The 24,425-nt window shown below is 51.9% G+C and overlaps 1 protein-coding gene across 2 annotated transcripts in view; it reads right to left on the reverse strand.

Annotated features, from left to right (window-relative positions):
* Nucleotides 1-218: 218 nt before the first annotated feature.
* Nucleotides 219-24,425, reverse strand: part of STK11 (serine/threonine kinase 11) — a 52,095-nt gene continuing 27,888 nt past the window's right edge. The window contains exons 7-10 of one of the 2 annotated variants that reach the window (XM_083421733.1): nucleotides 21,702-21,759; nucleotides 13,151-13,353; nucleotides 4,459-4,697; nucleotides 219-1,219 (exon numbers count right to left, since the gene is read on the reverse strand). In XM_083421733.1, coding sequence (XP_083277859.1) covers nucleotides 4,483-4,697; nucleotides 13,151-13,353; nucleotides 21,702-21,759 — 476 coding nt within the window. In that variant the 3' untranslated portion in view covers nucleotides 219-1,219; nucleotides 4,459-4,482. Of the gene's footprint in view, nucleotides 1,220-4,458; nucleotides 4,698-10,045; nucleotides 10,968-13,150; nucleotides 13,354-21,701; nucleotides 21,760-24,425 lie in introns of those variants that run through there. The other variant, XM_083421734.1, reaches the window with a different exon arrangement.

Below are 24,425 nucleotides of genomic sequence, written 5' to 3' on the forward strand. Positions count from 1 at the left end.
CCACTTTAGCTAATGGGGCCTCCATGCAATTTCTGTTCTCGTCCTGAAGCAAAGTTCTTAACCCGAGGTACTATTTCTAGGTTAGCGGAGTCTGTAACCTGAAGCATATGTAACCCAAGGTACCACTGTATCTAGCTCAATGTTTTTTTCCTGCCAGGCTAGGCTAAATCAGCACCGCGCCCCCCCCCCAAAAAAAAACAGGCTCAGAAACCCATGGCTCCATTTTGACTTTTTATTTTCTTTAAAAAAAAGAAAAAAAAGGAAAGAAAGAAAAAAAAAAGCACTCACTTCCCTTTGCTCCAGCCCTTATAAACAGCATGCAGATTTTTTTTATTTTCGTTTTAATAGTGTGGTGATTTTTGCTGACGTTTTAAATACCGGGTTTTCCCCTCCCCGTAACGCCCCCTCCCCACTTTCTGAACCTCTCTTCTCCTCCCCCCCCCCACATAATTTTTGCAGGCCGCGACATTCCCCTCCCCAGCTCTTTCCATTTATTTCAGATACGGTCACAGATGTGCAAGGAAGTTCTCTAAAGATAACTGCAAATATAAACCGCCCTTCCCCCCCCCTCAAAAAAAGAGGGAGGGGGGAAGAGAGGGAGGAGGGGGCCGAAAAGAAAGAAAGAAAGAAAAAAAGAAGGGGTAGGGGAGGAAAAAAAATATAATATATAATATATATATTATATAACAGTAGTCTACTACATAAAGTGCGTGTCGATGGCTTTCAAAAATTCTAACATGGGGAGGAAGGGCGGGAGGGGAGATGTGCCAAGTCCTGGAGGAAACTCGCCCCCCCCCATCTCAAAAAGCCCCCCCCCCAACCAGGAGCAGCCCCCTCCCACTTCAATATCCTCCCCCCCCCCAACAAGTTGTGGGAATCCGGACGGCCACACAGACAGGATTTCGGGAGGTGAAGCACACAGGCTTTCTCGTCTTCTCAGTCTAAAAAAAGCAGGATTTGCTGGGTGTCGTCGTCTTCTGCCCCCCTCCCCAAATAAGAGGATTGCGTCTTTTATTTTTCTTTACAAAAAGGCGTTTCTCTTCCTGTTTCTTGGCTCTCTCTTTTTTGGATCGCAAGCGGGGGGTCTACGGGGGTCGGCTACCAGGGATGCCGGCATGGGGGGGGGGCAAGGGCACGGCCGGTGGGGGGGGGGGAAGATGCACAGAGAGCCGAGGAGGGGGATACGGCGGCCGCCAAGCGCAGTAATTCGGGGCTCTGGCTGCAAAGAGTTTAAAAAAAAGAAAAGAGAGGGAGAGAAAGAGAAATTGGACGTCAGAAAAAGTTCTGCAATTTGTTTCATGCTGCTCCCTTGTGTCACAGTTACCCATGTGCAAAAAAGGGTGCATAATTTAAAGCTTAAAAAACCCCACTACAATTATTATTATTATTAACAACATCTGCATACCACCCTTCATTCAACAACAACAACAACAACAACAACAATTTATTATTTGTACCCCGCCCATCTGGTTGGGTTTCCCCAGCCACTCTGTGCGGCTTCCACAAAGACCAAAAATACACTAAGATGCCACACATTAAAAACTTCCCTGAACAGGTCTGCCTTCAGATGTCTTCTGAATGTCAGGTGGTTGTTTAGCTTTTTGCCATCTGAAGGGAGGGTGTTCCACAGGGCGGGTGCCACCACCGAGAAGGCCCTCTGCCTGGTTCCCTATAGCTTTGCTTCTCACAGTGAGGGAACTGCCAGAAGGCCCTCGGAGCTGGACCTCAGCGTCTGGGCTGGATGATGGGGGTGGAGATGCTCCTTCAGGGATACTGGGCTGTTTAGGGCTTTAAAGGTCAGCACCAACCCTTTGAATTGTGCTTGGGAATTTCCTGGGAGCCAATGGAGGCCTTTCAAGACTGGTGTTATGTGGTCTCAGCGGCCGCTCCCAGTCCCCAGTCCAGCTGCCGCATTCTGGATTAGTTGTAGTTTCCGGGTCACCTTCAAAGGTAGCCCCACATAGAGCGCATGGCAGTAGTCCAAGCGGGAGATAACCAGAGCATGCACCACTCTGGCGAGATAGTCCACAGGCAGATAGGGACTCATCCTGCATACCAGATGGAGCTGGTAGACAGCCGCCCTGGACACAGAATTGACCTGCGCCTCCATGGACAGCTGTGAGTCCAGAATGACTCCCAGGCTACGCACCTGGTCCTTCAGGGGCACAGTTACCCCATTCAGGACCAGGGAGTCCCCCACACCTGCCCGCCCCCTGTCCCCCAAAAACAGTACTTCTGTCTTGTCAGGATTCAACCTCAATCCATTAGCCACCATCCATCCTCCAACCGCCTCCAGGCACTCACACAGGACAACAACAGGACAACAAGAGGTGACATAACTTTTTTTAAACAAGAGAGAGAGAGAGAGAGAGCCCCATGCTGGGGGAAAAAGATCTCTGCATTGCATTGGACCAAATGACTGCTATGGTCCCCTTCCAACCCCCCCAGTTCTCTGATTCTGAGAAAAACTGGCAACACTTAATTTAAGACATTCCGTCTTTTAACAACAGGCTAAAAGAAGATCGGAGCTTGTGCAGACTTTTAAAACGTCTGGGTTGGCCCGTCCAAGCAGAAACGTTTTTAGCAAGCGCCGGAAAACAGTACGGGGGCCCGATGTCCGGGGTCTTTCAAGGCAGAAGGGGAAAAGCCTTAGCGAGGCTTAGCCGGGGCAGCTGGCCAGGGCAGAGAAGGGTCTTTCTAGTGTTTATCATGGCTTTCTGGGCCTGCAGAGGAGATCCACAGAAAACACATCTTGCTAAGCTGCAGCAGGTCTACCGGGAGTAGGTTCAAAGCGAGAAAAGAGAGAGCCTGCTACCTTGGCCATAAAGCACGAGCCAGCAGCGTGACACATCTGCAAAGAAGCCAAACACAATCTTCAGATGCGCTAAAGGGAACCGCCGCTTCCGAAGTCCCGGTTTCGCTTCGGCCCCCGAATGAAGGCAGAAAACCTGCGCCCAGTTCTGGGGCGAAGCAAAAGCGGCCGAAGGCAAACTGGAACATGGGGTGGGGTGGGCGGATCACAGAAGGGGGGGTCGAGATGGAGAAAGGTTTAGCCTGGAGGGGAAGAGGAGACCACGACCACCTGCTTCCAAAATAGCAAAAGAGATTTTCTTCTTTTGCTGCTGCAAAGGACTTGATCGAATGAAGGGCCTGGAGGGAAGATTTCGGCTGGATTATTTGGGGGCTTGCCTTGGCCGGGCCGGCAAGCAAAAGCTCAACAGCCACCTTTTTCGGGGGGGGGGGGCGATGCTCGTCTGCAAATCTCTTTATCTTGGAGTTTTCTTGTGGTTTTTTCTGGGGGGACGGCACCCCCCCCTCCTGATACATTCTCGCTTGCATGAGATACTCGTTCCATCTTATTTTCCGAAGCTATTCGGAGACTTAGCTGGGAGCGAGGAAGGAGGCGAAAGAAGAAGAACAGGGGAGGGAGGGGAGAATGGAGAAACCTGGTTGCGAGCCAAGGAGATAAAAGCTTTTTTTTTGGGGGGGGGGGGTTGCAAGGAAGAGAAGGCGCCACCGGCTAAGTGCATTGCTGCGGCGAGGCCAGGCGGGGGTGGGCAGATCACAGATGAATAATTTTCTCTTCTTTCTTCCTGGGCTGAGCTTATGAATCAGGAGAGCTGGGCGAAAACAGCCGGGGAGGGATTTTTGTTATTATTTTGTTCGGGGTAGGGAGACAAGAGAGAGGAGAAGGAGGGGTTTTCTGCAGAGCTGCGAAAGGGAGGGATATACGTCAAGTCAAATGAAAGCTGGATGCACAAGCTGATTGCGTCTGCCCTGCTCCGCGATCCCTGCTCGCTTAAGGTCAGAGGCGCAATACATGCATTAAAAAAAACCAAAACCCTGCCTTGGTTAGTACGTAAGAGTCGGAAGCTCCCTCTTCATATATATTTTTTTTGGGGGGGGGGAATTAAAACACCCCAGAAAGGATGCTAGTGAGTCTAGATGGCCCTGAATGCATGAGAAACACCTTGTAGCAGTGAGTTCCTCTGGTTAACTTGATACTGCGGTCCAGCGCCTTCTGGTGGTTCCCTCGCTGCGAGTTTCAGGGAACCAGGCAGAGGGCCTTCTCGGTGGTGGCGCCCTCCCTGTGGAACGCCCTCCCACCAGATGTCAAAGAGAAAAATAACTACCAAACTTTTAGAAGACATCTGAAGGCAGCCCTGTTTAGGGAAGCTTTTTAATGTTGAATAGGTTATTGTGTTTTAGTGTTCTGTTGGAAGCCGCCCAGAGTGGCTGGGGAGGGCGGGGTATAAATAATTTTTTAAAAAAATTATTATTATTCCCGCTTTATACGATTCTACGAGTTAAATTACTGACCCACGCTGTTCAGCGCTGCCAAAAGTGACTGGCAAGGGCTCTCCTGAAGACTAAAGCTGGGGCCTTCTGCATGCAAAGCAAGCGGCTCTAACCACTGGGCGGCACCACCTTTCCGGAAAAAGAGAGGAAGGCACAGACCTGCGGTGGGCGATGCTCAGGCCGTCACTGTTGCTTGCAGGTGGACAGCTTCCGAATCTTGCTGCTGGTGGAAGACGAGGCTTTGCGCGAAGGGTTGGACGAGGCGCTGGCCCTCCGCTCGGCCTTCGTCTTCCCGCCGAGCTGGGCGGGCTCCGTCCCGTTCATGCAGACCGGCTTGGGGAGGCCCCGGCTGCAGCGGCTCTGCCCGTTCTGCCTCGCTTCCTCGTCAGGCACCTGTCCTGGAAGGCAAACGCACGGGAACACGGAAAAAACACAAGAAAAAAGGAGGTACAGGGGAGGTCTGTGGCACGGGGCATGCGCAGAGGGCAGACGAGAGCATCTAAATCTCAAACGTGGGAAATGGTTTATAAATGAACTGGAGAAAATGCTCAAAATAACTTTTAATTTAGAAAACAAACAAACCAGAAGTGTTCCTTTTAGGGAGAATTGGTATAGAGCAGGCAAATTGGGCCCTCCAGATGTTTGGGGACTACAATTCCCATCGTCCTTTTGGTAACTCTATAGCAGGCATAGGCAAATTGGGCCCTCCAGATGTTTGGGGACTACAATTCCCATCGTCCTTTCAATAACTCTATAGCAGGCATAGGCAAACTCGGCCCTCCAGATGTTTGGGGAGTACAACTCCCATCGTCCTTTCGGTAACTCTATACCAGGCATAGGCAAACTCGGCCCTCCAGATGTTTGGGGACCACAACTCCCATCATCCTTTCGCTAACTCTATAGCAGGCATAGGCAAACTCTGGCCCTTCCAGATGTTTGGGGACTACAACTCCCATCGTCCTTTCGTTAACTCTATAGCAGGCATAGGCAAAATCGGCCCTCCAGATGTTTGGGGACCACAACTCCCATCATCCCTGACTACTGGTCCTGTTAGCTAGGGATGATGGGAGTTGTAGTTCCCTTGATTTAAGGGAAATTCCCTTATTCCGAATAGGATTCCTCGCAAGAAAAGGAGAAAGTTGACAGCTATGTGCCCCTGTGGAGTTGGGTTGGCCGGATCTGGCCGAAGAGGAGCTACCTAGTCTGGCACTCTGTCCTTGCTGCAGTTAACCGGACCCCCCAAAGGGATGCCCCACCTGGGGCAGGTCCTGAGTGCGAATCTCCCCACTCGAGATCCCCGGCAATCTCCTGCAATAGGAGAACTGTGCTGAGCAGCTATTGTAGACTTTTCCGCATCCCCCCTCCTAATTCTCTTTTAAAGCCTGCCTCTTACAGGAAGCCTTGCCGTTTACGAATTATAATTATTAATCTCTGGAGGCTTCTATCCTGCCTTGTTCCTCTCCCAAAGGGGTTTCGAGGGAGCGTGTGCATTGCTCTGCCCCAAACCGACCCTACAAAGCAGGTCTTGGCTGCGAGAGGCACAGCGAGCGGGAGGATTCGAACTCAAATCTTCTCCCAGGCAAATCTGGGACGCTGCCAGCGCCGCCATGGCGTCTTCTCAACAACCGCTGTGATAGGAATTTTATGGTCTTAGATATATGGTAATGTTCATAAGTGTACCAACCAAGCCCATACATAGATCAGCACAGGAAGGGCCATTTTTTGTTTACAACACCGCCCGGCAGCGCCATGCCAGGAAAAAACCAAACAAACCACGAGAGTGCACGGGATTTGCTTTCCCGCAAGTAAGCGTAAAAAGAAATAAAAAACGAGGCAGCGCGACAATTGCTTAGCTCAGCGACGGGGGCGGGTGGGATGGGAGGAGGACGTCAATCGTGCCTTCGGCTAACAATGCCCTCTGTGATCGCGTCTGCTGCTCTCGCACTCGCTCCCCCCCCCTCTGCTGCCGGTGCCTCCCGGAAGATCCTGCCAAGGTAATTTTCACGCAGAGGAGCGGTGGCTTTTTCAAGCCGGATGACTCAGCCGGAGCCAGGAGAAGGGGCGGCTGCCGATTGCTTTTTCGCCCAAGGACGCAGATTCCCGTCACAGCACCCACGGGGGCCCCCGGGGAGACGTAAGTCGCCACCGTAAAGGACTTACGCACGACCCAAACCGTGTCGTCCTTTATCCCTGGGGAGCGCCAGGCCCCCCCCCCTCCCAAAAAACAACACGCCGTTGCCTAAGACCTTTGCAAAGGGGTTGCTTCAAAGACCCCTTGCATGGATCGCCAGAGGTGGCGTTCTGCTCAGCTCTGCTCACGAGTAGCACCACATTCATCCCCATTTGTTTATTTCAATTTGATGTGCTGCTATATCTTTTCTTTTTGGGTGGCGCTGTGGGTTAAACCGCAGAGCCTAGGACTTGCCGATCAGAAGGTCGGCGGTTCGAATCCCCGCAATGACGGGGTGAGCTCCCGTTGCTCGGTCCCTGCTCCTGACAACCTAGCAGTTCAAAAGCACGTCAAAGGGCAAGCAGATCAATAGGTACAGCTCCAGCGGGAAGGTAAATGGCGTTTCTGTGCGCTGCTCTGGTTCGCCAGAAGCAGCTTAGTCCTGCTGGCCACATGACCCGGAAGCTGTACGCCGGCTCCCTCGGCCAATAAAGCGAGATGAGCGCCGCAACCCCAGAGTTGGTCACGACTGGACCTAATGGTCAGGGGTCCCTTTACCTGGCCTTTGCAGGACAGTGGGGGGGGGGGAGCAGAAGTGTGGCACAATGGTTAGAGCGTTGGGCCATGAGCTGGCTGACCAGGGTTCAAAACCCCAATCCACCCTGTAGCTCGCTGGGTGATTTTTAGGTCGGTTGCTGTCTCTTAGCCTAAGCTACCTCGCAGGGGTGCTGCAAGGATGGAACAGGGAGAACCGCCTTGAGGTCGGTGGAAGGTAGAGGTGGAATGCAAATGTTAACAAATAAAAACAAAATAAAAACCATCAAGCAAAAAGACACCAGCTGCCCTTGAACCGAGTCAGTGGATCATTCTTATAAGAGCACCTCTTTCAGAAATCAGCGGCGGGGTTTGGGGTTTTCCTCTTCCCTCCCTGTCCCCTTTCCCTTGCGTGTCGTGGAGGGTTTTGGTTTCTCCCCTCCATCTTCTAATGTGGAGATACCAACTGCCTCGCTTTGTTTGCAAGCTGCTCCCGAAGCCATTTGGGCAGGGTGCACAAAGGCAATTAACAAAGAAACGAACAGAAACAAAGGGCCTCCCCCCCCCCCCGCCATTGCTGCAGAACCTGACGACACCCTGCCATTCTATTCATATAGGAAGATATCCACAAAAGGGTTTCTGGAGAGAGTGGCAAAGCCCTTTGGGTTCTTAACCGTGGGGTTCCCAGAAATGGGAGGGTGGGTTTTTTTTTGGGGGGGGGAGCAGAAAAGAGGGGGGGGCTCTACTTTCCTAGCCAAGTAAAGAATAGTTTATGGAGAATTTTATATCTATATATGCAAGTACATTCAGCCAAGCGACATCAATTTTTAAGCGTTTCGGCAGGGAAGGAGGGAGCAGAGGAAGGGGGGGAATGCAAAGCAGCCACCCCCCCAAAGCACCTTCTTCTTCTGATCAATGGGAAGCTTAATGAGTTTCCCTCCCCGCAATGTAAGCCAGCTCCTGCCTCCGCAAGTGACTCACTCGCCTGGTTTTCTCTTCTCCCTCTGCTGCCACCTCTGCCTGCAGCTTAGCTGGTGTTCTCAAACGCTGCGGGAGTCGCCATCCCGAAAAAGGGTTTTTTTCTGGCGCTCTCTTAACACGGCACCCCAAACCCTACACAAAAAGGGGACCCCTCTGCTATGCCAAGTCTCTCTCTCCCCCCCCCCCCCGCGCAGATGCAGAACCTGACGACACCCTGCATTTCTATTCATATAGGAGGATATCCACAAAAGGGTTACTGGAGAGAGTGGCAAAACCGCCACTTTCACCCACAGGGGTCCTCCGTCGGTTGGCACACAGCCCGAATCTGCAACCGTTCAGCGCCGTTCGGGCATGCTGCCTCGCAGCAGCTGCTTCAAGCAAACTCCCTAACTCCCAAGTTGCTAGACCTCATGACTCTGGAAAGCAGGACACCCCGAGGGGCCGGAAGGGAATCGATTCCCGTAGCTCGCGTAGCTGCGGAGATGGCAAGGGCTATTTCAATATTGCGGTACCCTGGCTCACGTGTTTATTTCTTAAAAGCAGTTCCACGGGCGACAGCGAGTGAGCCGGTGTCCCTCACAACTGTTTTGCTCGACGGCTGTTCTGCCCAAGCAGGTATCTAAGGTCGGAAAAGCCAATGGCACGTGAGGTTAAAACCTCCGCTGATTCCATGCTAGTGCAGGGGCCGCGTAAGGTCAAGGAGTTTGTATTCGTCTCTTCCTCAACCCCCTGAACCCTTTAGATCTAATTTAAGGAATTCTGCCCAAGCGGGTGAAATCTTGGGGCTCCCCCCTCATGCCCCGCCAAGCTTTTATTTGTAGTGGGGTGGGAGAAGAAAATAGGGACGTGGGTGGCGCTGTGGGTTAAACCACAGAGCCTAGGAATTGCCGATCAGAAGGTCGGCGGTTTGAATTCCCATGACGGGGTGAGCTCCCGTTGCTCGGTCCCTGCTCCTGTCAACCTAGCAGTTTGAAGCACACCAGTGCAAGTAGATAAATAGATACCACTCCGGTGGGAAGGTAAGCGGCGTTTCCGTGCGCTGCTCTGGTTCGCCAGAAGCGGCTTAGTCATGCTGGCCACATGACCCAGAAGCTGTACGCCGGCTCCCTCGGGCAATAAAGCGAGATGAGCGCCGCAACCCCAGAGTCGTCCACAACTGGACCTAATGGTCAGGGGTCCCTTTACCCTTTACCTTTAGGAGAAGAAATGTATTCAGCGTTAAGGCTGGGAGTGTGTACCCAATTCTGACCAAACTTAGCCTCCTGGATGTATACTGTGCTTCTGACTGCGGGGGCAGAGAGCAGCTGTCCTGGCTACGAATTCTGCTCCTCGGATTTGTGTGGTCTTCTTTTAGAGCCATCCAAGGCGGCGGCCCATGGCTGCCCCCTGTGGCAGGGAGTTCCACAGCTGAACGCTTCAAATATCTTAAGGGCTGTCACACGGAAGAGGGAGCATGCTTGTTTTCTCCTGCTCTGGAAGGCAGGACTCGAATCCATGGCTTCAGAGTGACAAGAAAGGAGAGGTTGGGTGGCAATCTGTCATGGATGCTTTAGCCGAGATTCCTGCATTGCAGGGGGTTGGACTAAATGACCCTCGGGTCCCTTTCTCTTTTTCTATGAACTCTGCACTGTGAGAATGACATTTTCTTTGGTCTGTGCTGAATGACCCCAGAGTTCCATTATTACGAGAGGAAAAACCCGCCTCCCTATCGACCTTCTTCACCGCAGGCACAATCTTACCTTTTCTTCTAACCTGTCAGGAATCCTTGCACTGCCTTCTCTGACTGTCAAGAAACTCTCCACAGACCCAGAGGTTTTTGCTCCACTCGCAAAGGTTCTTTTCCCCGGGCCACAAAATGTTTGGGAACTTGGGATTATTTTGCACCCGTTCTGAGCTGGTTTTTAAAATAGCGGTGTGTGTTTTTATGCCTTCCGAGCGTTCGGGAAGATCATATAAAACCCAGGGGATATTCTTCGGCAGATAACCGACCCTACCGTAAGCCGAACTGCAAAGCTTCTAAAGCGAAGAGTCGGATTGAAAACGTTCTTTTAAAAGGGAGAATTTCAAAATGCAACAAAGCTTTTTATTTCGCTCTTCAAACCGAAGGTCGCGGAAGGCGGAAAAGAACAGCTTTTCTCCGGAAAAGAAAACCTTTTGAAAGCAACAACAATAACAATAAATCTGGATAAAAGGGGGTGGGGGCGGCAGAACTTTTTAAGAGCCGGCGTTCCCCAGGGGCGGGTGGGTGTGCCAAGGAGGGGAAAAGCCAACCACCACGTTGTCAAGAATGCTGAGTGACAACTCTCCAGGATGCGTCTGATTCGATGGGAGGTGGATAACGGCAGCGATTAACGCCGCAGAGATGATGATCAGCCGCCGGTGCCCTCAGAGGGGGCCGACACAGTGCAGAGAGGCGGGGGTTGGCGTTTTGCGCCAAGCTGGCCAGAGGTTTCGGGCTAGGGCCGCGAGCACGGCCAAAGGGAGCCATAGAGACCTGAAACTTCAGAAGGGCGCTAGCAGGGCATGGCACAGGAGGGGAGCTGGGGCTCTGGGTGGGTGAAGAACGTGGGAACTGTGACCGGGAAACACCAGGAAGGGGCCCTGGCACGGAACTGCAGCGGTGAGAAGTGCCGCCAAGAACGTATATTAACCTTCCAAGAAGGCAAGGAACTTGCAAGGTGACGGGCTGCGATCTGGGCATTTTTGGAGGGGCACCTATTGTTTAATAGGGGCTCTTTCCCCCACAACCTGCCGCCCACCCATTCCCGGTTCGAGGCCAGGGACTGGTCCTAGCTGGTGGAAAAGCAAGCCGCCTTGTTGTCTTCCTCTGCCTCCTGAGCTCTCTTGCCATCTAAGCTAAGCCTCCTTCCTTCCTCTGAGCTGGTGGCGGCGGCGGTGGAATCTCCTTCCCCGAAGAGGAGTGCAAAATAGCCTTGCTGATCTGCGCTCTCATCCTCTCTAAGCCCTGCCTCGCTGTCGTCACCTGAGGAAAACGCAACACGGGAGCCGTCAGGGTGGGTGGGACACGCGCCCGGCAGGCAACCCATGTCGGAAGTGAAGATTTCAGCGGCTTGCAAAGGAGCAAATCAAACGAAAGCTATCGAAATAGCGGAACGCGACAGGTGCTTCAAATCATTCCCCCAAACTCAGCTGAAAAGGCAACTTTCATTTGCTCATTGCAAATGGTCTGTAAATTTTGATAACAAACCTGGTTTGCAATGGGCAGTTGAGTAATTTCGATTGCAACCGTAGCTGCTAGTTGTGTCCCTCCTAGCTGATTTCAGGGACACAACGAAGGCAAGTACCGTATTTTTTGCTCTCTAAGACTCACTTTTTCCCTCCTAAAAAGTAAGGGGAAATGTGTGTGCGTCTTATCGAGCGAATGCAGGCTGTGCAGTTATCCCAGAAGCCAGAACAGCAAGAGGGATTGCTGCTTTCACTGCGCAGCGATCCCTCTTGCTGTTCTGGCTTCTGAGATTCAGAATATTTTTTTTCTTGTTTTCTTCCTCCAAAAACTAGGTGCGTCTTGTGGTCTGGTGCGTCTTATAGAGCGAAAAATACGGTAATTTCTCCTCCCCTGCTCCCCCCCCAGCACATCTGCAGGGAAGCGTTCCCCTGGTTATGAACTCCACTGCCATCCGCACAATATTATGATTGCTATTATTTTAATTTTTACAACGTCCAACATCCGTAGACCCTGGGGGTTCTCCGCAACACAAAATCGCAATGTAAAAAATGCAAAATGCATAGCAAAAGAACGAAGCAAGCCATCTTAACAACATAGCCAAGCACTGAAGCTGAGCTCTTCTTAGCTTGTAGGCCATTCCTCCCTGGAGGCCAGTGCTGGATATATGCATAAGCTAAACAAGCCCCAAAAAATGTAAAGGAAAAAAACACCTGGATGTAGATTTCCAAAATATAAGATAAAAAACAAATAAAATAAGACCCAGCTACAGCAATGGAGTTTACTGCTGTGCAGGCTCCTATGATGTAAGTCATGGGCCCTGCCTGCTAGCCTGCTCCCTAAAATATCCTTGGTTTGCTCCTTTCTATAAATAGGGACGCGGGTGGCGCTGTGGGTTAAACCACAGAGCCTAGGACTTGCCGATCAGAAGGTCGGCGGTTTGAATCCCCGCGATGGGGTGAGCTCCCGTTGCTCGGTCCCTGCTCCTGCCAACCTAGCAGTTCAAAAGCACGTCAAAGTGCAAGTAGATAAATAGGTACCGCTCCGGCGGGAAGGTAAACGGTGTTTCCATGCGCTGCTCTGGTTCGCCAGAAGCGGCTTCGTCCTGCTGGCCACATGACCCGGAAGCTGTACGCCGGCTCCCTCGGCCACTAAAGCGAGATGAGCGCCGCAACCCCAGAGTCGGTCATGACTGGACCTAATGGTCAGGGGTACCTTTACCTTTATATATAGGGTGCCTACATTCTGCATGGACTGGTTGCATGGCCACATGGGCAAATGGCTTCAGATATCTGTTAGGTCCATAAATTACCATATAGCATATACATTTCACACACAAAAACAGCGGCAATTTGTGGCTGACAAAGGACAGCTGGACATAGAAAGGGCCCCATTACCTTCAAGTAGCTGAGGGCCTCATCAAACCTAAATCTGGCCCTGACCCAAACTGGTGCCAAATATCTTGCTCTGCTTTCCTTCGGACCTGATGTTTGAAGCTGAGAGGGGGCTTTGGCCTTCTGGGCAGCCAAAGACCACCGGACACATGGCCCAGGCTTGCGGCCCGGGGAAGTCCCTTCGATGCTGTAAATGCATCAATTTGGCTTCACCCCCAAGACACACTCAATTGTCCATTGAGACGGACGGGTGTTGACAACAATTAGCACCTTCATTAGCTTAAAGGTAAAGGAACCCCTGACCGCTGGAGTGGTACCTATTGATCTACTTGCACTTTGACGTGCTTTCGAACTGCTAGGTTGGCAGGAGCAGGGACCGAGCAACGGGAGCTCACTCCGTCGCAGGGATTCGACCTGCCGACCTTCTGATCGGCAAGTCCTAGGCTCTGTGGTTTAACCCACAGCGCCACCCGCGTCCCTCCTCAGTAGCTTAGGGCCTCATCAAACCTAAATCCAGCCCTGCTGTAAACCTGGCTGGGCCCCCCAGACCAACGGGAACCATCCCCTGCCGCCTCCCGGCTCCCTTACCTGGCACGGTGAAGTCCTGAGTGTAGATGATCTCATCCTCCAAGTAGTCATCTTTCAAGTCGTCGTCGTCCTCCTCTTCGTTGTAGCCGTGCAGGTCTTCCAGGTAAGGCACCACCGTCATACTCCGCCATCGGTCCTTCGTCTCCGGGCTGGGCGGGATGGGGACCAGAGGGTCGGCCTGCGCGTGCTTTTTCCGAAACCAGCTGCGTGGAAAGAGGGGAGGGAAACGAGTGGAGGCGGTGGGTCCTCGGGGTTAGGAACCCTCGACTCACGGAGGGACCCCAGGGGTCATCCAGTCCAACCCTCTGCAATGCAGAGAATCTCAACCAAAGACGGCCACCCAACCTCTGCTTAAAAACCACCAAGGAAGGAGAATCCAGCATCTTCCACAGTCAGACAGCTGTCAACATAAGGAAGAGCTTTCCGACAGAGTCGGAATCTCCTTCCTTGTAACTCGAAGCCATGGATTCGAGTCCTATCCTCTGGAGCAAGAGGAGAAAACAAGATTTATCAGCTACTTTAAAATGAGGCTGCATTTTAAAATTGCATTTTAAATTGGTTTGGTTTTCTTTTCTCTTCCCCCCTTCCCCCTATTATGTTTTTACTGTGCTTTTATTGGTGTTAGCCGCCCTGAACCAGGCTGTGGCCGAGGTATAAATAAAAGTTGTTGTTGTTGTTATTCCCTCTTCCGTGGGACAGCCCTTCAGATATAGCAAGCATTTCCAAAGGCCTAATTTAATCTGACCGCTGTGGCAGTAAAATCCCCCAGAAAGCTCAACAACCTTGGTTGGCCCTCACGCATCTTCACTTCATCAAATCTGGCCCTCTTTGAAAAAGGTTTGGGCACCCCTGAGATATCGGAAGAAGGCTCTCCTATCTCCTCTCACTCTCTTTTCCAGGCTAAACATACCGAGCTCCTTCGACCTCATAAGCAAGGGCCAGAAAACATAGAAGCAAGGAGGGACAGTCAGGCCATTGGGCCCCGTAGCTTTCAGGCTTTGTGGAGTCTTTCCTAGGGGAATGTTCCAGTTCAAATCAACTCTCTGCTCAGAACCATGAGGACCAGAATCTTGCTTGACTGTTGGCTCTAAACCAGGCACGGCCAAACTTGTCCCTCCAGATGTTTTGGGACTACAACTCCCATCATCCTTAGCTAACAGGACCAGTGGTCAGGGATGATGGGAACTGTAGTCCCAAAACATCTGGAGGGCCAAGTTTGGCCATTCCTGCTCTAAGCGGTAACCCTGAACCTACTTGAGATGTGAACTCCACCCCCATCCCTAAGATTCATTGAGCTGATGAGTATCTGCATTGCCCATAGGGCTATTTCATAGAATGAGAGAATCGCAGAGTTGGAAGGGATCTGCGCGGGTCATCTAGTCCAACCCCCTGCAATGCAGGAATCTCAACTAGATATTTAAGGATTGCTATCGTATCTCCTCTCCGTCTCTTTTCCAGGCTAGACATACCCAGCTCCTTCGACCGTTCCTCATCAGGCTTGGTTTCCAGACCCTTGATCATCTCTCGGTCTCCCTCCTCTGCCTCCTTCCAGCTTGTCAACATCCGTCTCACAAAGACAGCGCTGAACTAAATGGACCAGTGCTCTGACCCAGCTCCTGCCCTCGGGAGCCGGAGGAAACAAGCTTGCTGCATCTTCCATGAAACAGCCTTGGAAGATGGCTCTCATTGGGTCCATCTGCATTTAGTGGTCGGTCTCTGGGTGAATCTTAGAACTGCAGGGCCGGAAGGGACCCCAGGGGTCATCTAGCCAAACCCCCTACGATCAAGTAACCTTTTGCCCAATGTGGGGCTCTAACCCACGACCCGGAGATTAAGAGCTATTCCTGGGCAAGGAAGCTTTCCCAACCTGGCGGGTTGGGGGCACATTTCCTTACGGGCAATCTTCCAAGGGCCACGTGGCAGTGGCGCGGGGGGCCAGGGGCAATTCTTTAAAGATGGGCGGAGCCATATTTGCGAATCTTGCCTTTGCGGTTAAATTAAAAGCCGCACGAGGTCATCCCTAGGCACACAAAGAGCTCTCCGTCCAAGCTAATGAGAGGACATTTTTCCAGGTCGAGAACCTGCGCCAGCCAGGCGGGAGCCCGCTAGGAAGGGGTGGAGCACAGCCAGCGAAAGGTGCGCATTTTAGAATCATAGAATTGTAGAGCTGGAAGGGTCTTGGGAGAAAAGCAATGACAAACCTAGGCAGCATCTTAAAAAGCAGAGACATCACCTTGCCAACAAAGGTCCGTATAGTAAAAGCTATGGTTTTCCCAGTAGTGATGTATGGAAGGGAGAGCTGGACCATAAAGAAGGCTGATCGCCAAAGAATGGATGCTTTTGAATTCTGGTGCTGGAGGAGACTCTTGAGAGTCCCATGGACTACGCGAAGATCCAACCTCTCCATTCTGAAGGAAATCAGCCCTGAGTGCTCACTGGAAGGACAGATCCTGAAACTGAGGCTCCAAGACTTTGGCCACCTCAGGAGAAGAGAAGACTCCCTGGAAAAGACCCTGATGCTGGGAAAGATGGAGGGCACAAGGAGAAGGGGACGACGGAGGACGAGATGGTGGGACAGTGTTCTCGAAGCTACCAGCATGAGTTTGACCAAACTGCGGGAGGCAGTGGAAGACAGGAGGGCCTGGCGTGCTCTGGTCCAGGGGGTCACGAAGAGGCGGACACGACTAAACGACTAAACAAAAACAACAACGGAGCTGGAAGGGACCCCATGGGTCATCTAGTCCAACCCCCTACAATGCAGGAATTTTTTTCGTCCAACGTGGGGATCGAACCCACAACCCTGAGATTAAAAATCTCATGTTCTACTGACTGAGCCACCCCAGGAATGCCCCCCAAGGGCTAGCCCTCTTCTTCCAGCTCTTCCCAGGGCTACTTTTCCACCCATCCGTCCACTGCAAGGCTCTGAAGCCATCTGCCAATTGGGGATGGTGGGGAGTGCAGAGTTCTTAATCACATCAGCCCCACCAATTGCCTCCTATCAAGGTCAGCATCTGGGGAGTCCGTGTGTTGGGAGAGAAAGCAGGCGGATTCTTTCTACAGCTGTGCCAGCCTCCCCAAGTCTGCAGCTGCCATCTGGGAGTTAAGGATTTCCTAGAAAATAACCGTCAGACTTTCTTTTAAATCCATTTGCTGTCATTTGCGTGAACGTTTGCTCCCGGTCTGCTCCAGCTGGGATTTCCGGACTCTGTATTTTTTTAATATTATCATTTCTTTTCTTGGAAGGGGGAGGATGGCATCAACGCACACTCCCATCTAGAATACAGTGGTACCTCGGGTTAAGTACTTAATTTGTTCCGGAGGTCCGTTCTTAACCTGAAACTGTTCTTAGCCTGAAGCACCACTTTAGCTAATGGGGCCTCCTGCTGCTGCACGATTTCTGTTCTCATCCTGAAGCAAAGTTCTTAACCCGAGGTACTATTTCTGGATTAGCGGAGTCTGTAACCTGAAGCGTATGTAACCTGAAGTGTATGTAACCTGAGGTACCACTGTAACATTAGTATTAATAAATAAATTTATACCTCGCCCACCTGGGTGGCTACCAACGGAATATTAAAAACACGATATAACATCAAACATTAAAACCTTCCCTAAACAGCGCTGCCTTCAGATGTCTTCTAAAAGTCAGATAGTTGTTTATTTCCTTGACATCTGATGGGAGGGCGTTCTACAGGGCGGGCGCCACTACCGAGAAATCTACCGCCCTTCATCCAGAGATCTCAAGGAGTCCCATAACATTTAAAAATTCAATGTATTTTTGTGCAGGATACCAAAATGCATCTGCTCCCATCTTCTCAAAACAGTAAAAGTAAAGGTAAAGGGACCCCTGACCATTAGGTCCAGTCGAGACCGACTCTGGGGTTGCGGCACTCATCTCGCTTTACTGGCCGAGGGAGCCGGCGTACAGCTTCCGGGTCATGTGGCCAGCATGACTAAGCCGCTTCTGGTGAACCAGAGCAGCGCACGGACAAGCTGTTTATCTTCCCGCCGGAGCGGTACCTATTTATCTACTTGCACTTTGACGTGCTTTCAAACTGCTAGGTTGGCAGGAGCAGGGACCGAGCAACGGGAGCTCACCCTGTCGCGGGGATTCGAACCGCCGACCTTCCCATCAGCAAACAGTAGGTTTTTTTTAAAAAACAACAACCCCAAAACCCTGAATCCTCAAAATTACTAATAAAAGGAAACGAAGAAAAGAGCCTCTGCTTAGGTTTCCAGTCTGCTCCTTCTTAATCGTCCCACCACCAATACACAGGCTCTGAGCCTTCTACCCCGGGGGTTCCCCGGCTGCTTCCACAACTCCTCAGCAACCAGCCACAGTCCATGGCAATATCTCAGACCATGAGGACTAGAGCCTTCCTTTACGTTTAGGGGAGAGAGCACAGATCAGTGGTGGCACACACATTTTGCCTGCGAAAAGGTTCCGAGTCCCCAATCTGAGGCCCTGGACAGTTATCCAGGGTAACAGCGGCTAACAGATTGAGGTTGAATCCTGACCAGACAGAAGGACTGTTTTGGGGGAACAGGAGGCGGGCAGGTGTGGGGGACTCCCTGGTCCTGAATGGGGTAACTGTGCCACCGAAGGACCAGGTGCGCAGCCTGGGAGTCATTCTGGACTCACAGCTGTCCATGGAGGCGCAGGTCAGTTCTGTGTCCAGGGCAGCTCCATCTGGTACGCAGGATGAGACCCTCCCTGCCCGCAGACTGTCTGGCCAGAGTGGTGCATGCTCTGGTTATCTCCCACTTGGACTACTGCAACGCGCTCTATGTGGGGCTACCTTTGAAGGTGACCCGGAAACTGCAATTAATCCAGAATGCGGCAGCTAGACTGGTGACTGGGAGTGGCTGCCGAGACCACATAACACCGGTCTTGAAAGACCTACATTGGCTCCCAGTATGTTTCCGAGCACAATGTGTTGGTTCTGACCTTGAAAGCCCTAAACGGCCTCGGTCCAGTAGACCTGAAGGGGCGTCTCCACCCCCATCGTCCAGCCTGGACACTGAGGTCCAGCTCCGAGGGCCATCTGGTGGTTCCCTCACTGCGAGAAGTAAGGTTACAGGGAACCAGACAGAGGGCCTTCTCGGTGGTGGCGCCCGCCCTGTGGAACACCCTCCCGTCAGATGTCCAGGAAATAAGCAGCTTTCCTATCTTTAAAAGACACCTGAAGGCAGCCCTGTTTAGGGAAGTTTTTAATATTTAACGCTGTACTGTTTTTAACACCTGACTGGAAGCCGCCCAGAGTGGCTGGAGAAACTCAGCCAGATGGGCGGGGTATAAATAATAAATTATTATTATTATTATTATTATTATCATCCAGGCAGCTGGCTCGGACAATCCTACAGCCGTTGGGCCAGTGGTCTGACTCAAGCCAGAGCGCAGCTTCCCACAAAGCAGACTGGGACACAACAGAAAGGCAAACATTAGCAGCACAGGTGGTCAAGACGCGATTTGCTCTATTTTAAGTCCCTTCTCTTTCCCCCACCTGCGTGTGCCCTACTTAACACAGGAGTAAAAAAAAAATAGGTTCAAACCCTGCAGGGAGATATTGATTGCAGCCCCCTCTGGGAGATTATATTCAAACATTTGCATATGCATCTACGGTGAGGATGAGAAGGGAAGGTTTGTAGGGGGGGGAGGATTGCGATTGTAATTCAGAGTGAGGAGGCGAAGGGGAAACGAAGGAAGGTTCTCTCCTGCATTTTCTGGGGAACGGGAGAGAAAAATGGAACCACAGAAACAATTTTTTTTGGGGGGGTCCCCATGATGTGGCGCTGTGGGTTAAACCACAGAGCCTAGGACTTGCCGATCAGAAGGTCGGTGGTTTGAATCCCCACGACGGGGTGAGCTCCCGTTGCTCAGTCCCTGCTCCTGCCAGCCTAGCAGTTTGAAAGCACGTCAAAGTGCAAGTAGATAAATAGGTACCGCTCCGGCAGGAAGGTAAACGGCGTTTCCGTGCGCTGCTCTGGTGCCCCCTGAAGAGGCTTGGCATGGCTATCCCAGAAGCCAGAACAGCCAGAGGCTATCCCAGAAGCCAGATCCCTCTTGCTGTTCTGGCTTCTGGGATTCAGAATATTTTTTTTCTCGTTTTCCTCCTCCAAAAACTAGGTGCGCCTTGTGGTCTGGTGCGTCTTATAGAGCGAAAAATACGGCAACTTGCAATAAGTGCTTCTTGGCTCTCGCCAACTCCTGAGCACCATCAGCCACCCAATCTGCTCCCGGACTGGGGCACCCTTTTGCCCTTTCAACCTGCCCTTTCTGTGATCCATTATCGAGCAGGAAGATGAATGAATGGAAATACAGCACCTCTCCCCGCCTGCCCTGTTTTGCACCCATCTTGGGTGGTTTTGCCAGATCGGTGGTGTGTGTGCTTGTGGCCCCTTGCAAATCTACACCTGCGATTCTATGAATAAACAACAGAGCTGTAAAAACAGGGGCGAACGTAAGCGACAGGGCAGTGGGTGCGAAAGATGGAGCCATCACGGTGGCGTCTCTGCAGCCCTCCTTTTTGGGGCAAGAGGAGCCCTAGGAACGGAAGGGGTGAGCCCCATCTCTCCAGGCAGTGCTGTGACAGGAGAGAGCCTAAAATAGCAACGGTAAAAGCCCTGGGAGGAGGTTGCAAGGGCCCAGTTAGTAGGGAACGTGCGGCCTCAGCATGCCAGCGCTTGATCTCTGCAGCAGGCAGCCTACAGCCTCTCCGCGGCTGGGTCTCTGGGGACGGCCCTTTATTTCCAGCTGGGTTAGCTTGACATGAAAGAGCTGACAAAGCACCACGAGGGTGGAGGGAAAGGGGGAATGGGAGCAGCCAAAAACAGCAGAGACAGTGGGCGCGGGTGCAAACAGGCACCTTGGAAACCTGCAGAAAGGTCTGGTCAGGGGAACCTCTCTGCATAGGAGCAGTCGACAGAGACTCTCAAATCTTAGCGCCGTGGGGGTTTGAGCCCTGTGTTGGGCAAAGGTTCCTGGATTGCAAGTGGGTGACTCTTGTGGTCCCTTTCCGATTCTGTGTGCGGTCTGTAGTCCGCTGGCAGTAGGAGTACAATATGGGCATGTCTTTAAGTTAACATCTTACGTTAAAAACCTGACAGTGCCGAACTATCGAAGACTTTTCACCAAAGCCTGAATAAACGTCTTTCCTTCCACAGCGTTGAGAGGAGTTCCCTACCAGGACAGACATTGCTCGTGTGCTCAAGACATCGATTCCATAAAACATATTTTGTTGCACTGTGCAAAATATGAGCAAGCCAGGGCTGAACTGATACTACCCTTGCTGGTACCTTTCCTGGGAAAATCAGAGGCTCATTATGTCAGGTTCCTATTGGAAGACCGGACAAATCCTAGAACAATAGCAGTGGCAAAGTTTTGATCCGTGGTTGCAAGAACCAATGATCCCTATCTTTAAGTCTGAACAAAATGCTTGTTTAACCTGGAGGCAGGCGTTTCCGTGCGCTGCTCTGGTTCGCCAGAAGCGGCTTAGTCCTGCTGGCCACATGACCCGGAAGCTGTACGCCGGCTCCCTTGGCCAATGAAGCAAGATAAGCGCCGCAACCCCAGGGTCGGTCACGACTGGATGTAATGGTCAGGGGTCCCTTTACCTTTAACGGATTCCACATTCCATTCCAGCCCTTACTCCTGGCTCTCCATGCCGCCCCCCCCCCCCAGCAGCTGAGCGAGCATTCCACACCTCCTTAGCATGCTCTGTTCTGACGGAAGCGTTCTACTGGGCATGCTCCGTGGGCACGGAATGCGGACTTCGCTTCTGGAGGGGAAAGACGGAACAAAAAGGGAACTTCGCCTTTTGGGATCCCCCCTCAAAAATACAGTGGTACCTCGGGTTACATACGCTTCAGGTTACAGACTCCGCTAACCCAGAAATCGTGCTTCAGGTTAAGACCTTTGCTTCAGGATGAGAACAGAAATCATGCTCCGGTGGCGTGGCAGCAGCAGGAGGCCCCATTAGCTAAAGTGGTGCTTCAGGTTAAGAACAGTTTCAGGTTAAGAACGGACCTCCGGAACAAATCAAGTACTTAACACGATGTACCACTGTATATATATTTCGCCCTTCTGCAAACCTTTGGGGGGGGGGAGCCTCCCATGCCTGCCCATTCTTCCACTTGCGTGCAGATGCAGACATTTTTTTCAGGGTGAGGATCCACACTCAGAACATCGAGTTCTTTATTAGTACACAGGATCCCACCCACCGACAGTTTTACTGGGGAATTCCATACCCGCTGTGGCTTTTACCAGGGCAACGCAGCCTTTCCTCCGAAGCAACTGCATACTTTTTATCGATCCGCGAGCGAGCTTTGAAAGCTTCCCCGAAGGCTTTTTAAAGAACCAAATGGGATGCTTTTCTTTTTTAAAAAAAAGGGTTGTAAATTACCCAGCGCTGTTCCCCTCTCGGCTCCCGTTTATCCTTCCTTCCTGCTGCCTCCGAGCAAAGCAGCAGAGAAGTGGTTCGTGCCCAAACACCACAAGAAAAATCCCATCACAATCAGATAGAAGGAAGAAGAAGAAGAAACCTCAAGCACTCACTTGTGGTGTCTTATCTGTTGTATCGAAAACCTCTTGGCTGGTTCGTATTCAAGCATTCCTGGAAAAGAATGGGGAGGCAGAGAGAAACATTTAAGTACGGCGTCAAGTACCAGGCAGCTGGTGAAAAAGGGGTTCAGAGTTGTTGCTGTCGTCCCCTATTATTATTATTATTATTATTATTATTTACATTTGTTTGCCACCCTTTACCTGTAGATCCCAGGGCAGTTCACAATCACAACATAAAATTATGGTAAGGTAAAGGGATAAGGGACACGGGTGGCGCTGTGGGTTAAACCGCAGAGCCTAGGACTTGCCGATCAGAAGGTTGGCGGTTCGAATCCCCGCAATGACGGGGTGAACTCCCGTTGCCAATAAAGCGAGATGAGCGCCGCAACCCCAGAGTCGGTCACAACTGGACCTAATGGTAAAGGGACCCTGACTATTAGGTCCAGTGGTGGCCGACTCTGGGGTTGCGGTGCTCATCTCACTTTACTGGCCGAGGGAGCCGGCGTACAGCTTCCGGGTCATGTGGCCAGCAGGACTAAGCCGCTTCTGGCGAACCAGAGTAGTGCACGGAAACGCCGTTTACCTTCCCACCAGAGTGGTACCTATTTATCTACTTGCACTGGTGTGCTTTCAAACTGCTAGGTGGGCAGGAGCAGGGACCGAGCAACGGGAGCTCACCCCGTCATTGCGGGGATTCGAACTGCCGACCTTCTGATTGGCAAGTCCTAGGCTCTGTGGTTTAACCCACAGCGCCGCCCGGGTCCCCATAAAATTATGGTATGAAGACACAAAACACATAATTCGGGGAGCATTTCCATGCTCTCTGCGGAGGCAGGAGAGAGGAAGGGTACCTCCAGAGGCAGCCAAACGGACACCCTCTGGGGTGCTGCTGGACTACAACTCCCATCTGCCCCAGACTATGGTTCGGGACAGAGGGATCTGTAGTTCCAGAAACAACTGGAGGGCCCCACGCTGGCTCCTTGCTCAGTCTGAAGTGCTCTGTAAAACTCAGAAGGGTTTTCTAGGAGACAGCGGGGTTTTTGTTTCACTGCTTTTTCTAACGCATATGCACCTCCATTTCCTAATAAACTGGGGCACAAAACACAGTCATTTTTGTTTCAAACGTATTGGGTGGGAAGGGAGTCACAACGCGCCCAGCTCTTGTCAGGCTGGCGCCGGCACCTTCCCACGGGCCAATTTGGCCGGGGAGGAGCCCTTTTGATCTTGCTCAGCCTCCGCTCAACACACCTTGTAATGCTGCCTTTTGCACTGGGCTTGTTTGGAGGTTCTAGCAGGGGAGCGCAGCTATCGTATACCCTTGACCGAAGAACGGTACACTCCTTCTATCTGGGATGGTCGTCCTCTTCCACCGAGCGCGCAGCTTCGGGAGGGACGCACATGGAGCGGTGAGGGAGGAAGGGAACACTGGGAGAGGTGAACCAGAGCAGCGCATGGAAACGCCGTTTCCGTTCCTGCCAGAGCGGTACCTATTTATCTACTTGCACTTTGACGTGCTTTCAAACTGCTAGGTGGGCAGGAGCAGGGATTCCTTTACCTTTAGGGTGCAAGCCTGTTGCTGGACGGGTGAAAGATTTGCTGCACAAAGACAGCGTCTCGAGGTCCCGAGGGGCCGCATTTGTTGTATATGATGTAAAGTAAAGGTAAAGGGACCCCTGACCATTAGGTCCAGTTGTGGCCAACTCTGGGGTTGCAGCGCTCATCTTGCTTTATTGGCCGAGGGAGCCGGCGTACAGCTTCCGGGTCATGTGGCCAGCAGGACTAAGCCGCAGAGCAGCGCATGGAAACGCTGTTTACCTTCCCGCTGGAGCGGTACCTATTTATCTACTTGCACTTTGACGTGCTTTCAAACTGCTAGGTTGGCAGGAGCAGGGACCGAGCAACGGGAGCTCACCCCGTCATTGCAGGGATTCGAACCGCCGACGTTCTGATCGGCAAGTCTTAGGCTCTGTGGTTTAACCTCATCCCTTAGCTCCTTTTCCCTGCAACCGTAAAAAAATTCTCACGGAGCTGCTTTTTCCACAATGCTCCATTTAGGAACTGTGATTATTATAATTAAACCAAGCTGCGGAAGAGAACTCTTGAGGAGGAACCGTGTGGTTAATGGCACCACCCAACGCAGAGGATTTGCAAGCTGGCCCACCCCCCAAATTGGTGGGAACTTGCTCTGGAGACACACCCCATGCTCAGGGAGCAAAGCTGTTCTTGTCTGGGCCGGTTTTTAATGGAGGGAAGACCAGCTCGGTTTATGGGGCTCTTTTAAATCTATTTTGGCACGCATTTCATCCCGCCAGGAGCGTGGGGGGGGGTGCAGAGACGCAGGCCCTTGCTGCGTGTTTCAACATGCCGTTGCGGCCCTTCAGACGAGGCGGGCTGCAAATCCAAGAATAAAAGCAAAGTCTGTCGCGGGAGAAACAGGACCAGCTGCTTGGAGAACAGTTCCGAGCCGGGCCTTATGTAACGGCGCTCTGAAGAGATAAGATGCGGGAGCCTTACACCAGAGTGATAACCGTCGCAAAAAAAAGAAGCAAAATCAAAATAGCCTTGCAGATGGCATTGGCTGCAAGGGGGAGGGAGGTTAGTCAGGCACTCGGGGAGAGGCAGGAACGAAGCAAATGAGGATTGCAAGTCTCCTTTGAAGCACAATTTCTGAAAAGCAGAAAAATAACCCGTGCGTGCAGCGCCGCCTGCAGGAGCCTC

Source organism: Podarcis tiliguerta (genome assembly GCF_965153285.1).
Source record: "Podarcis tiliguerta genome assembly, chromosome: 18".
Taxonomy (NCBI): domain Eukaryota; kingdom Metazoa; phylum Chordata; class Lepidosauria; order Squamata; family Lacertidae; genus Podarcis; species Podarcis tiliguerta.